Source organism: Diplotaxodon limnothrissa, linkage group LG12, assembly GCF_057381915.1.
Source record: "Diplotaxodon limnothrissa isolate DT_005_m linkage group LG12, D_limnothrissa_male_GT1.1, whole genome shotgun sequence".
NCBI lineage: Eukaryota > Metazoa > Chordata > Actinopteri > Cichliformes > Cichlidae > Diplotaxodon > Diplotaxodon limnothrissa.
The window spans coordinates 27,607,729-27,621,365 of record NC_140607.1 but is presented as its reverse complement, the minus strand read 5'-3'; the positions used below and the strand labels follow the sequence as shown (position 1 = coordinate 27,621,365).

Here is a 13,637-nt window from a genome sequence, read left to right as displayed (position 1 = left end):
CTTCTTTGTGTCATTCTTTTGTGCACACATTCGCTCCAAAAACTCATCATTTCCCCTCTTTCTTTCAGCTCGAAATCGTCCAAGGACAGCTGGATTCCCTGACATGATGCCTTTTGGACTTTGTACAGCCACACACACACAGACACACTCAAGCACACGAACTATATGTTAATGGTGTTTTTGCTGACAGCCATGCAGCTGTTAGAGGCCTAGCAATTAAATTTTGTGCTCTGATTTATTTGAGAAATATGTCAAGTTTGAAGATATGAGTTCCCTTTTGAACTCCTTTTTGCACTCATTACTCAGAGCCTGGATTTTATAGCGGGAAATTACCCCAAATTCATCAGTATGAGTTGTACTTGAACAAGTTTGTTTAATAATGTTTTCTCCACCCTCTAGTAAATTAATGCTTGCTTTCCTTATACATTCCTTATAACAAGATGTAGATGATGAAAATGTGCCAACAGTCATTTAGCTTCAAGTTTCCTTTGTACTCTCAGAAAAAAAAAAAAAAAAGGAAATTAAATGTCAAAATGTCTTTTGAACTACAACAAATACATTGTGTAGCTTGAAGAATGAACTACTCTCCATGGCATTCTAATAAAATCTGAAGTGGAGGTGAAATCCATCCAAGCTGTTGTTATTTAGTGAAGGCTCATTATTTCTCATTAAGACCAACCTGGACTGCTGGTTCAACAGATGGGAGTTCTGGGAGGCACAGCAGACCTCCAGCGTGATTGTGTGTGAGACTGTGTGCACAATTGTGTGTCTGTGAGAACATGGGTGTATGACTGTGTCCTTGTTTGTGCGTCTGCCCTTTTGTGTATGCTTGTATGTGCATAATTTCCTCGCGTCCACACTGAACTAAAGCTTGAGAAGTTCCCTAATTCCCAGGTGTTGTTTTCCCCTGGAGCTTTAGTGAACCCATTTACTTTATTAGATCTATCCAATAGCTCTTCTCTGCATTCTCTGGTGATTCGATCTGTTAGACTGGGGGGGTTTTTTTGTCTGGCAAAATGAAGAATTTCATTTGTAAAGTGTAGAGTCAGTGGCGTGTATATGGTGTTAGTTCCTATTTGTGTATATGTTCAAACTTGTTTACCTATGTAGTGTTTGTCACATGGCTTTTGAAATTTTAAGTCCGTTAGGCACCAGAGAGGGAACAGTAGGTCAACATCTAGCAACCACCGGTAGGGAAAAATGTGTACTCCCTGACAGACTGGCAAGTGGTTGCTAGAGATTGAAGTTAGGGTGAGATTGATTGTAAAAGCCCCAGTGATGCAGGCCTGGAGACTATTCAGAGACCCCAATCACTGGCTGGGAGGGTGGCCTGTATATTCTTCAAATAATTGGAAAATGATTCCGGGCAGTCACAAGGTGGATTTGGTGGCAAAGGAGACCTCCTTGTAATAACTTTAATCACCAGCAGATTGCCATAGTCGCCCAAACTTCCATGGAAGGCACCAACTCGCCCACAAACACTTACTACTAACCGAGCAGTCACAAAACTGTGAAAACTGCAACACACTGTTTAGCATTGCCTTCTGCCCAGCTAGTAGTTGGCAAGTATTTGCAAACATCGTGACATCTTCTATACAAGCTATGGGCAGCTGCACCAGTCTGTTAATGACCAAAGCCATGACAAGGAAGCTTTGGGTGCTGTGGCCTCTTTGTGACCAATTTAATTCGGGGGCTGACAGCGACCACTCACCAACCAGTTGGGGAATATACATTTTTCCCTAGCAACCAGAGGTTGCCAGGACAACCAGCCCCTTGCCTTGTGTGACTGAGGCCTTAATTACAAGTTCAATTTATGAGCATACAAGAAACAGATTGTACCTTGTCATGATTCTTCTTTTGTTTACTAAGAGATGGCGTTTTAACTTCAAGAAAGCATTCATGCTTCTTGCTGGTGATATTGATGTGTTGCCCTCAGACATTGATCTCCAACATTTATTTAGTAAGGCTGCTTTCCAGCCATCTGTGACTTAGTTTCTCTGTCTGTGGCTCTCTGAAGACAAATTATTTGGGATTGTTTTTGGAGCAGGTTGTTATTGCAAATACATCAGAAGTCTTGTTAATGAGTCAGGATAACATCAGCCGGCGATTCGTGGTGTATTGCTGTGTTGGTGTTAGTAAGCTGTGGCTTTAGATCAGTAGAAACACTCAAAAATGAAAAACATCAGCTTTCTTTGCTGGATGCCTGGAATTTTCCTTTGCCAGAGGGTGAGGAGCTCAAAGGATCCAGTTAAGATGGCTTGGGGTTCGGATCAGGATGCTTCTTGGATATGTCATTTGAGACATCTCATGAGTCGTGTGCAAAACACACTAGAGTGATAATAAATGCCACCTGGCTGAGGAACCCCTCTGGTTCCTCCTGGCAGAAAGATGTTGGGGAGAAAGCTGCTTTTCTTAACCCCAAGCTGCTGCTCTAAAGCCAGATTAGTGGTGGAGAAATTGAGTCGTAAATATGACGTTAGGAGAAACTTCTCATGCCTGTCTTTGCTTTGGAAATGTTTAAAAAAAAAAATCTCAAACTATATTTGCATTTCAAAAAGTTCTCCTTCAGTCAGAAGGCAACTTTTCATGTGGTTCTACTGCTGATTATGTCCAACTTTAGCAGGTGGCAAGCTCTGTTAATAGGATAATCAGCAGGTAGACAGATGATAAAAACAAAAATACGCACTCAACCAAACAAAATTACTGCCACTTCCAGCTTTTAAAATGGAAAAACTTTACTATGGGAACCCTGCTTGCAGTAGGTCCAGTAATTGCCAATTAGTGTAGCAACTGTTAAACTATTTAAATATAGTGCAAAAAAAAGGAAAGATAAAACTGCTATTTCTTCCAAAGTAATATGCAAAGACATATATATAAATAATCCACACCTTTCAAACAAGATCAAAACTAGACATGTTTACACACACTCCTTACACACGTCTGAATTGCGGCATTTTAGACCACATCCTAAACAATTTCTGTCCTCAGCTTTTTTTCCCTTTTTTTAAAAACTCCACAATTGACAATTTTTGCCACCATGTGAAAACGCCTGCAGCCAGAGGGAGCGCCATGTTCCACAGCATGGAGAACAGATGGCAAGGCCGAGATGCAGAGATGGATGCCTGGAAAGAAAAAAAAAAAAAAAGATGAGGAAAAAAGACACTCACACACTGAGACTCACACTGAGATCCAGCAAGATACAGCACACACAGTCCCAATGAGAGGAATAGGAGGAGTATGTGTCTATGCCTGTGTATTAATGTCTGGTGAGTTGGGTCTCTGCGTGTACTTGTCAAAGCAGTTTACTTGCTCTGGTGTGTTTTATGAGGCAAACTAAGTCAGGCTGGACACCACGCAGAGAGGAACACACTTTTTTTACGAAGCAGCTAGTCGGGGGATGCTGTACTTGTCTAGCTTTAATAAGTCTCAAATGGGCTTACCTCCATATGTGGCTGTGGTCCTGTAGGGCTGACAGCGCTGAGCCACAGATGACAGACACTGATAGTTCCCTTCTAGGATACAGAAAAGCCAACAAACAATTGAACTCAGTAGTGCGCCACTACCCACAACACTGACTCAATTTTCCTCTTCGTTTTTACTCAGTCATGCCTTCTACGTAAAGTAGAAAAAAACAGGTTTATGTGTTGCAGATAGGGAAGCTTTTTAAAAGTAAGTTGCAACAATGTTTACGCAAGCTGTTACACCAAGAAAAACCCAGACTGAGCAAATACAAAAAGAAGCAGTAACACAACCTACCCATACTCTTTAAAGTGCCTGGTCATTGCAAAAAAAAATCTCCCTGTGAAATTCATTCCAAGCTCATTGAAATGGTGGCTTGCAGGTTGTGCAGGGTTCGTCATTGGATGTCGCCAGTTTAGTTTGAGGCAAATTGTTACAAAATGAGAAAACTCTACTCATGGTGCTTCCTAGTCAGTAGAACACGTCTGTATAAAATTGGATGCTTTCTCAATTTCAGACTCAGCAGTTGGCGAGCAGTCCTCACTGCACATTTACATGTGAAAAGTTGAAACTTTTGACATTGGAATGTGAAAGTGCCACATGAATGTACTTGATCTGGGCAAACTGAGGCAATTTCATTGAAGGGTACTGATTTAAAGCTGCTGTGACCAAAAGCTAATATCTAAAGATGTAAATGGAGTAAGGTCTTGCAAACCAAAAAGTAGAAATAAAGAAATGCAGAGCCAGAAATAACAAAGACTTGTAGGTACAGAATAACTGTTACATTAGAAACTAGCTTATACATGCACTGCATTCAAGATTAGGTGCTCTGCATTCAATAACTCATCCAATTACCTTTGGTAGCTTTTACTTTTTTAACTGACTTTTAACTAGGAAATCTACAGGCAGAAATTCAGAATAGGCTGTCATCATGTGTCTCTCCCCTCTGTTTTTGTAGCCCTTCCCATCAGATTAGCATATGCACACACTTTATAAGCTCTAAAAGGAAATCAGTGCAAACTTTTTGGTTCACCTTGTATTTGAAGCTCTAGTAACCAGATAAAATTTATTTGCTTAACTGCATCTTTTTTCATATGCAGACTTTTTCACTGTTCACTTGATCTAGCCTTGTGATTGGTCAGAGTCTTCTATCACAGGCAAGATCTTCTCAAATCTAAAAAGAGGACCAAGAGGAAGTACAAGAGTCCAGTTAACAGAAAAAATTAATTCATAGGAAAGGTTCTTATGGATTATTTGTCCAATTATGCCAAAAACATGTTGTCTAGCTCAATTTGTACATGAAGTAAAATAGATGTAACTTTTTTGGTTCAGCATAGATGTTTGCATTTGTCTGTATAATTATTATATTTTATAAAGGCGTTATGTCTAAACAGTGGACAATGAGCTTGTGTGTGTGTACAGTAAGTTCACATGTCTAATCCCCGTCTCTACAGCTACGCTTGTCTCGGGCCTGCTTGACAACTGCTACTTTCCAACAACAAAGGAGACAAGATCATGAGTGTCTTTTGTAAGAGATGAACAACGGCTGAGAGTCACAACAGTAGTATTAAGTTGCACAGATAGCACCAGTCTTTTATGACGAGCAACCCTTCACAATGGACACGCACGCCATGAGCAGCTAATAGAAAGTGAACAATGGCGGGGAGAGAGGTAGTCATAATAAATCTGTGTCGTGTCAAGAGCAGTTTGTTTTTGCATGTCATTGTCTCTTATGTGTGCTTGGTTGTTAAAACGTTTAAAATGTTCTTTCCAGTAGAAAGTGGAGTTATAAAAGGACCAGCTTGACCTACCTCTATACCTCCCACATTTCCAGAACTGTTTTTGCCATTCTGTGTCCTTGGCAGGTAGTCAAATATATTTTCAGTGGGTGTTGGACTCTGAGAGGGTTGCCCCCTGTCTGCCATCATTCTTGTGATTACCATAGACAGAATCTCAAGGAATATATATTTATTTTAGAGAGTGCAAACTCAGGTTCTTGTTTTTTGGTTGGTTTTATCAAAATGTGACCTTTAAGATGGACTGGAGCACTTTTCAGCTGAGTATGAAGTGACTGGAATTAGTGCCTGTAACTCTGAATCTGAGGCCACAGTTCTCTGATGAAAATGGCTGATTTGTCCCTGTTGATTTGGAAAGAGCTGTTGCCTCGAGAGAAGGAGTTTAAGTAGCTCCAGATCCTGATCGTCTTCTATAATGGGAAGGTAGCGTGTGAGATATGGATGTGTGGATTGATGGAGCGTGTGTAAAGCAGACCGTTGTGGTGAAGAGACCGCTGAGTGGGACGCTGAAGTATTTCCAACCCAACTTCCAATCCTCAACTTAATAGGAGAGAGTGAGATTGTGGCTGGGTTCAGACTTGAAGCTAAGGTGAGGAGCACAGACGTCAGCAGAGAGGTCAGAATAGAGCTAATGTTCCTTCACGCTGATAGGAGACAGCTATGGTGGCATCCAGCTCCCCTTGAAGGGTTTCCTGCATATGCAGCTGGCAGGAGGCCCCGGGGCAAGCCTAGAAACTGAGTGATTATATATTCAAGGTAAAAGGAAAGTACACCCACTTATCAAAACATAATAAAAATAATCTGGTCCTTGTCAGGTTTTAAAATTAGTTAAATATAACCTCTGATGAACAGCACCACATGGCATATTACACCGTGTCATTATTTATTTAACAAAACTAAGCCAAAAATGCAGAAGCAGTGTGTGGAAAACTAAGCAAGGGAATTAAGAGGGTAAGTAGCAGCCAGGTGCTCATTATTAAATGATCATCACCAAGTGTGGCCACCTTTATCAAAGCAGACATTTGGGCAGTTTGCTGGTCTGAAGCATTTAGGTGTGTGTTAACACAATGCCAAGGAGTAATTGTTGCTGCCCATCAATCTGGGAAAGGTTATAAGTCCATTTCCAAACAATTTGAAATCTATCATTCTACAGCGAGAAAGATTGTTCGTAAGTGGAAAACGTTCAAGACAGTTGCCAACCTTCTCAGGAATGGATGTCCCAGCAAATTAACCTCAAGGTCAGACAGTGAAATGCTCAGAGAAACTGCAAAAAACTTAAGAGGGAGTCTACAAGCCTCTGTTCACGTGACAGGACAGTGCAATGAAAAAAGAGAGCAAACAAGCAAATCTACAATAGAATCAAAGTATTCCAGTTTTTGAGTCAAAGTCCAAACCTCAGCCTGATTGAAATGCTGTGGTGGGAGCTGTGCTTAAATAAATGCCCACAAACCAAAATGAACTGAAGCAAAGTTGTAAAGAAGTGTGAGCCAGTATTTTAAGACCTGATAAAGACTAGTTATTTGTTTTTATTATAGTACTGAGAGAGTGTACTTTGTCTTTACTGTGGCTGCATCTCTCAGCCGGCTCAGGAAAGCCAGTGTAAGATTGATGAATTAATGATTGATTGATGTATTTATTCACCTTTTAAAATGAGTTCTCATTTTACTGCAAATATTCAGACTGTGGTTTTAGTTTTAAAGTATTTTCTCAACTTATTCTCAGACACCCAAAAGCACAAAATCATCACAATTATGACTGTTTAACAGCTGATGTTCCACATTTATGGTAAAATACTGAACACATCAGAATGAAGTGCACTGTATGCATGACACTACAACCAAATATAACTCAATAAAACTCTTTATTTGGGGCATATTTGGTTAGTTAAAAGGTCATAAACAGTAATATGACAGGGTTAAAGAAGTTTCAGGTTTTATTAGCGCAAGATAAAGAAGTTCTATTCTCCTCCAACCATGAACAAGTGATGTCTTTCTCAAGCAATTTGATTGGCTGCCGTCAGGTTTACTGAACAGATGCACTGTGCAAGTGATTTTGTTACCGCTGAGGCACGAAAATATCCGAACACGTTTCTGAATTGATGTGTTTCTTGAGGCGTGTTAAGGCATGATGCTGCAAAATGTGAAACACCTGCAAAAACTGACAAGTAATATAATTTCTCCTAAGGCTATAACACACTGAGAGCATTTACAGGCAATGTACACAACTGTAGTATATAGGCAATTCCACCTACGAATGACAGGGAACAGCATTTCTCCTGATGCATCTTTAGAGTCTGAGTGATTCCTAAAACCCTTGCAGCTACTTATTTCCAGTGCACATTATCTATCACTTTGTCTATTAAGACATCATGAATGTCTAAAGCTGCAACCACTGTGCAAATACAATAACTCAGAGCCAGTAAAGAACATGAAGCAAAAACAACAGCTTATCAAATAAGGACAGCTCTTTAATAAGGTACGTTTATTTTGACTGTTTTGTTTATTTAAGAGATGACGAGCATTCGAGTGAAGAGGTTCTTTCCTGTCACAAGATCTGTGAGAACTGAATTATTAAAACTTTGAGTTACTTTTGGATTCACAGCTCAACTCCTTCTGGCTTCCAACAAGCTCTGAAATGGGCTGAGGGATATCTAATGTGAAATAAATTAGTAATAATGTAGATCGGGCTGCTTTCTTCGTGTAATCCGCAACCTTGAGACATGTCACCCTGCCCCCGTAGCCTTTTTGTGACATATCTGAGGCATTCTGGGGTTGATGCGATTTAAGGGCACGTTGTCAGCTCGAGCCATTAGAAAAGCTGTATCATGATCCCAGCTCAAATTGCGTGGATCAAGAAGTGCAGATATTTTTTTTAATCTACAGCAGAGTTGGAAACCAGTGGACACATTCAACTCTGAGACAAATATGAAAACAGTTAAACACCTGAACTTTACACTCACCTCTGAGGTTGGACTTCAATGATACATCCATGCGATAGTTTGAAAAGCAGGTCTGATAGTTCTTCATTAAACTCATTATTTCCTTTTAAACTTTGCACTTTCAGTTGCTTTTCTTTGTTTTTTCACTCTTCACTTGTTAACAGTTGTTTTTATGCCACTTCCTCTCCCCTTTACTGCCTGTCACACACACTTTTTTTTTAAACTTACACACTGCTTCCACAGCTTAAGGTATACAGTTATACGCCGCGCAAAAGTGTCTTCACGCATTTAGGTTGTGCAACTTTTACCACCTTTTAACTTGGAAATTGCTGTACTGGGACCAGTCTGTGTCAGCTATGCAACCTTTTTTAGAAGGTTCCTGTCAAGCACTGTTTTGCTTGATTTCCACTTCAGAGTCCGTAACAGTTACAGCTGAGAAATTTACAACAAGGCCAAAAAAACTATGTTTTGCATTCAGAGGTGTGACAAACTGATTTCCATTTAAGTGTTTGTCACACTTAAATGTTTCAGATGATCAAATGCACTTAAACATTAGACACAGATGACACAAGTAAGCACAAAATATAGTTTCTAAATAAAAGTGAAAAAGTAAAGTCACTTTACCTCCACACCTGAACAGAAAACTGAATACAGTCAGGGTTTAATGTGGCAGATGGGTCTTGTAGTGCAATATGGGAGGAAACAAATAAAATAGAAAAATGTCACATTAATTCATATTTTTGAGTGAAAGTAGATATTCTTTGTGTACAGGCTGTGATCAGCTGACATGTGTTGGTGCTGCTGCTCTGAGGGTTATTGCTCATTGTGGATTTACATGCTCAATTCATCAAAATATGGACAGATTACAGGTTACACGAGCTCTATCGTGGCTGATTTCCAACATCTAGACAGTGCAAAGGTGCAAAGTGCGTGAATCTAACCACCAACATCAGCTTAAATTCAAACTGATGTTTACTACGCTTGATGTAACACTGACGCTGAACACCACAGCCTCTCTGCGCCAGTCCAACATAGTCTATTATTATGAATTCCCCACAGCACTGCAAACTAAACACTGTAGCCTGCACTAAACTGCAAACTATTTTTATGCACCTTTGAATAAACCAAAGTTATTGTGTTACCTCAATTTGTTTCGCAGGATGTTTCCCATCATGTGCACATCCAATATCAGATTTATTTTCAAAAAATAGAATGAATGAGGACATTACGTGTAAGCTTTAAATTTCCAGTTTATCAAATGTCACTGGGCAGCGCTTGCCTTTAAAAAAAGAATAATCTTTCTTTCTCACATCTTTTTCCATCTCTGAGTGAAGTTATCACACTGTCTTTTTTCTCCCTGGGAAATAAAGCAGCCGTACCTTTAGCTAGCAGGCACATTGTGTGTCACGCTGAACAGACGCAGTTTGTGTGTTTGCTGATATTTGTTGAGCTGTTAGAAGATTGCATTTGAAATAAACTGCCACAAAACATTACTACTCTCTTTATGCCGGCTCCTCTTCTGTAGAAGGACAGCAGCCCTTGTTCCAATCCACTTTAACCTCTGAGTATAGTGCTAGAAATGATGCATAAATAGCTTTTTATTTTCCTTTTTATCTCTTTTGCTGTGATAAGCCCCAGTGATAGATCACTATGACAGCTACAGTAATGTGAAAAAGAAAGTGTACCTTTGCTGCTTCCATAGGAATTAAGACGGTAAGTAGCAGCCAGGTGCTGATAATCAAATTGATTGATTATCAGTAAGAGCGACCACCTGCATAAAAGCAGAAGTTTGGGCCAGTAGCAAGTCTGTCATTCGTTTCGTGTGTGCGTGCCCCAGGAGTGTAGTTCCTATTGCAAATTCACCCATGCACTGATCACAAAAACTGCAAAAACTACATCTCAGACTCTTCAGGGCTCAGGTAGCATGTTTAAAACATGACCAAAGTGGAGATGTTTGGTCACAGTGACACGTTTGGCTCATACTCACCATGAAACACAGTGAGGCGGGATCATGATTTAGGAATGATTTGTAGCAATAGGACCTGGGCACCATGACTGTAGTCAAACGTGAGGCTGACAGCTAAAGTTTGGGCTGAACTGGGATATGCATCTGCAACAAGAGAAAAGAATCAAGGTGTTGCAATGGCTCCATAAGAAAATGTTCTCAAACATTAATGAACTGAAGCAACGTTATAAAGTAGAGCGAGCCAAAATTCCTCCACAATAATGTGACAGGCAGATAAAGTCAAAAAGAAGAGTAAATTTGCTATTGCTGTTACAAACTGCTGAATCATGGCAGGTACTTGATTTGCTTTTTTGTCTAACTGGTCATATTTTCCAAGGCTGCAGTCATAATCTAACCTATAGTCTGAGAGCTGGTCAGTGACTTTCTTTGGTTTTGTTTCTAAATGCAATGGTGCAAACTTGTGCCGGTGCTGCTAGAGCTGAGAGTGCAGTTACTCCAGCTGTACTGTACAACAAGAGGCAATCTACTGTACATAATAGCCTACTGTATCATACAGCTGAGCTTTCTTGTAAGGGCTAGAAGAAATGCAAACGTTTTTGCAAGCTAAGGTATCAATGTTTTACCTTTGTGACCCTTCAGGGGTTCTGTCCTGTTACATGATTTATAGTTCTGGACTTGTAGCTGGTTTAATTTGGGAATTTGGGAATGTTTTAGGAGAATGCACTACTTTTCTCATGGTCTCACGGTGATAAATGGTCATATATCATTCCTCTGGCTGTTTCGAGCAGAATCGCCACATCAGATATTCAGTGGTGCTCTACGTTTGTTTTCTTTCCAAATTGGCCGTTCAACCTTAAGCCCCAATAATCCACCTGTGGTCAGTCCTCACACAAACAAATGTTTTGCAAATTATGATTTTCCCTTCTATTCTAAAACTCTCTTCTTTCCAATTATGTATGTATTATGTATTTCTTCTTTTTTCCACTCTGTTATTATCCTTGTAGAATTAACATCTTGCTGCAGGGCACAGACAGGAAAAGTTATAGCAGCGGTATCTTCCTTGCATGTTTATATGAAAGTTGCTGACTTGAATGGAGTTTCATCTTGTTTTTTAAAAATGAACTGGGGCACTCAGCTTCTCACAGGTTCTGTCTTCTCGTATCCCATCGTCTTGATTTTTACAACATTCTCTCGTGACTTTCCAAACTCTGTCTGCTCTACACATATAAGCTCCTCTCTAGCTTCAGAACCAAGTATTCCTCCTCTAGACAGGGGATGTTAAAACTCCTTCTCCAGCTTTCCCTTTTCAAACTCAACTTTCTTAACTTATGTCTGCAAAAATGTGGACATTGAACTGCTCCAATATATAAATTTTTAATTTCTTTTTTTTTTAAGTTAGACATGGCAAAGCATGATAAATAACTGTCAATAAAATTAAAGATAATAAACTGATGCTCCTTTAACCTTTGCAACATGCTGAAACAGTTCAATATGCTAACTGTGTTGTTGTTTTTCCACAGTGGGATGCATGAAAGGTCTGTTTTAGCCCATTAACTACAAATCATGTACTTTATAGGGTGGCTGTAGCTCAGGTGGTAGAGCAGATCAGCCACTAATCAGAAGGTCGGTGGTTCGATCCCAGGCCGTCTCCTGGCTGCATGCCAAATATCCTTGGGCAAGATACTAACCCCATGTTTGCCTACTGGTGGTGGCCAGAGGGCCTGGTGGCGCCAGTGTCCGGCAGCCTCGCCTCTGTCAGTGCGCCCCAGGGCAGCTGTGGCTACAATGTAGCTTGCCATCGCCAGTGTGTGAATGTGTGTGTGAATGGGTGAATGACTGAATGTAGTGTGAAGCGCTTTGGGGTCCTTAGGGACTAGAAAAGCGCTATACAAATGCAGGCCATTTACCATTTTATCTTGCTGCCAGGCATCTTCGAACACAAGTTCACTGATTTGTTTTCTACCTTGCAGGGAGTCATTTGTTTCATTCATGATAGTAAAATGTGAAAACTATCTCGTAGATGCTGGAAGTTGGCATGACATCTATCACAGTTGGCAATGAGTCACCTTTATTTTCTTGCCAAAGCTGCATTTACGCTTGTGGTAATGCAAATGTAAGCAGGGACTTCTCTGACAACTGTTTCATGGGATTGTTTCTGAGGAAGATCACAGTTTGAGAAGCAGCAATCAGGAGGTCGTGCTTTAATTAGTACAAGTTTCAAGAATTCAGGAGACTAAAACGAGCAAGGAAGGACCTCAAAAATTAAGTGGATTTGAGACAAACTCAAAACTCAGAGCTTCCATGAATTTAACAGAAAGTGGGGATTTTTTTAAACAGTGGTACTTTAATTACCATGTAATAATAATATGACAGATTTTTTTTAAAAAAAATCTGCAATGAACACAGTTTTCAGTGTAGCTGTCTGTAAAAAGTGGGTGCATATACCAAGAGGTCACCAACTGGTTCATGAAATCCAGCTCAGTGACTTGAGTTAGCTAAGGGAACATCTAGCAGACAGCTAGCTATTAAAGCTAATTTCAGGACTTTCTATGTAGTCCTGTGAAAAACTTTACCTTAATCATTCAGTAACTCCAAGAACCACCTTTCGCAGCAATAACTGAAACTTTAGTACTCAGATAGGTGGCCTTACATTAGACACTGGAATACTACCAATGCTACCATGTTCTTTTGAGAGAAAGAAAAGGCTTTTTTCTGCTAACCCAGATTGCTATTGGCACCTATCTGTCGTTAAAAGTGTAAATGCTCTCAGCTATTTACCTAAATACAGTTGAAGCAAGAATGTGATTCCAAACTGTGTCCCGTAAGAATAGCCGAGCAAAATTAGATATCAATCATTTTTGGTGCTAGGCTGGCAATGGTTTTTTTCCTTATAGGTATTTTGACAGTATGGGGAATAACTCTCTTTTTGAACTGCAGTTTTCTTCTTTTGGTACGCCCTGCTTCCACTTGCCTCCTATCTACTAGAGTTTCATAGCACCAGATATTGTTACATGCATCTCTTTTGTCATATCTGAAAGGAAGCAATACAGCAGTCAAACCCAGGGGAGGGGGCATCATGCTCTGGGGATGTTTTTTTGGTGACAAGGACTGGGAGAGTGGTTAGGACAGAGGGGAAAGATGGATGCAGAAAAAAAATGTTAAGCCAGATTGTCCAGGAGCTGAAACTAGAGAAAAGGTTTTCATTTTTCCAACTAAAGAACAACCAGAAACATACAGCCAAGAAAGCTCAGGATGGGCTTCAGGAAAACTTAGTGAATGTCCAAGTGTGCCACAGCCAGAATTCAAGCCTGACCCCAATACAGCATCTTGGAAAGAAAAAAAAAAATGACGGTGCATAGATACCCCACCCCCCACTCCATGATTAGTGTAAGATTAGTGTAAAACCAAAATGCAGAAAACTTGCAGAAAGGGTCTGAAATCTTTACACATGCAGTGTTGCTACGACACTAAAGCCTGC

General features: G+C 40.1%; 1 protein-coding gene across 1 annotated transcript in view; it reads left to right on the top strand.

Annotated features, from left to right (window-relative positions):
* Window positions 1-461, top strand: part of commd10 (COMM domain containing 10) — a 73,186-nt gene extending 72,725 nt beyond the window's left edge. The window contains exon 7 of the mRNA XM_085368467.1: window positions 69-461. Coding sequence (XP_085224593.1) covers window positions 69-107 — 39 coding nt within the window. The 3' untranslated portion in view covers window positions 108-461. The remainder of the gene's footprint in view (window positions 1-68) is intronic.
* The last annotated feature ends 13,176 nt before the right edge of the window (window positions 462-13,637 follow it).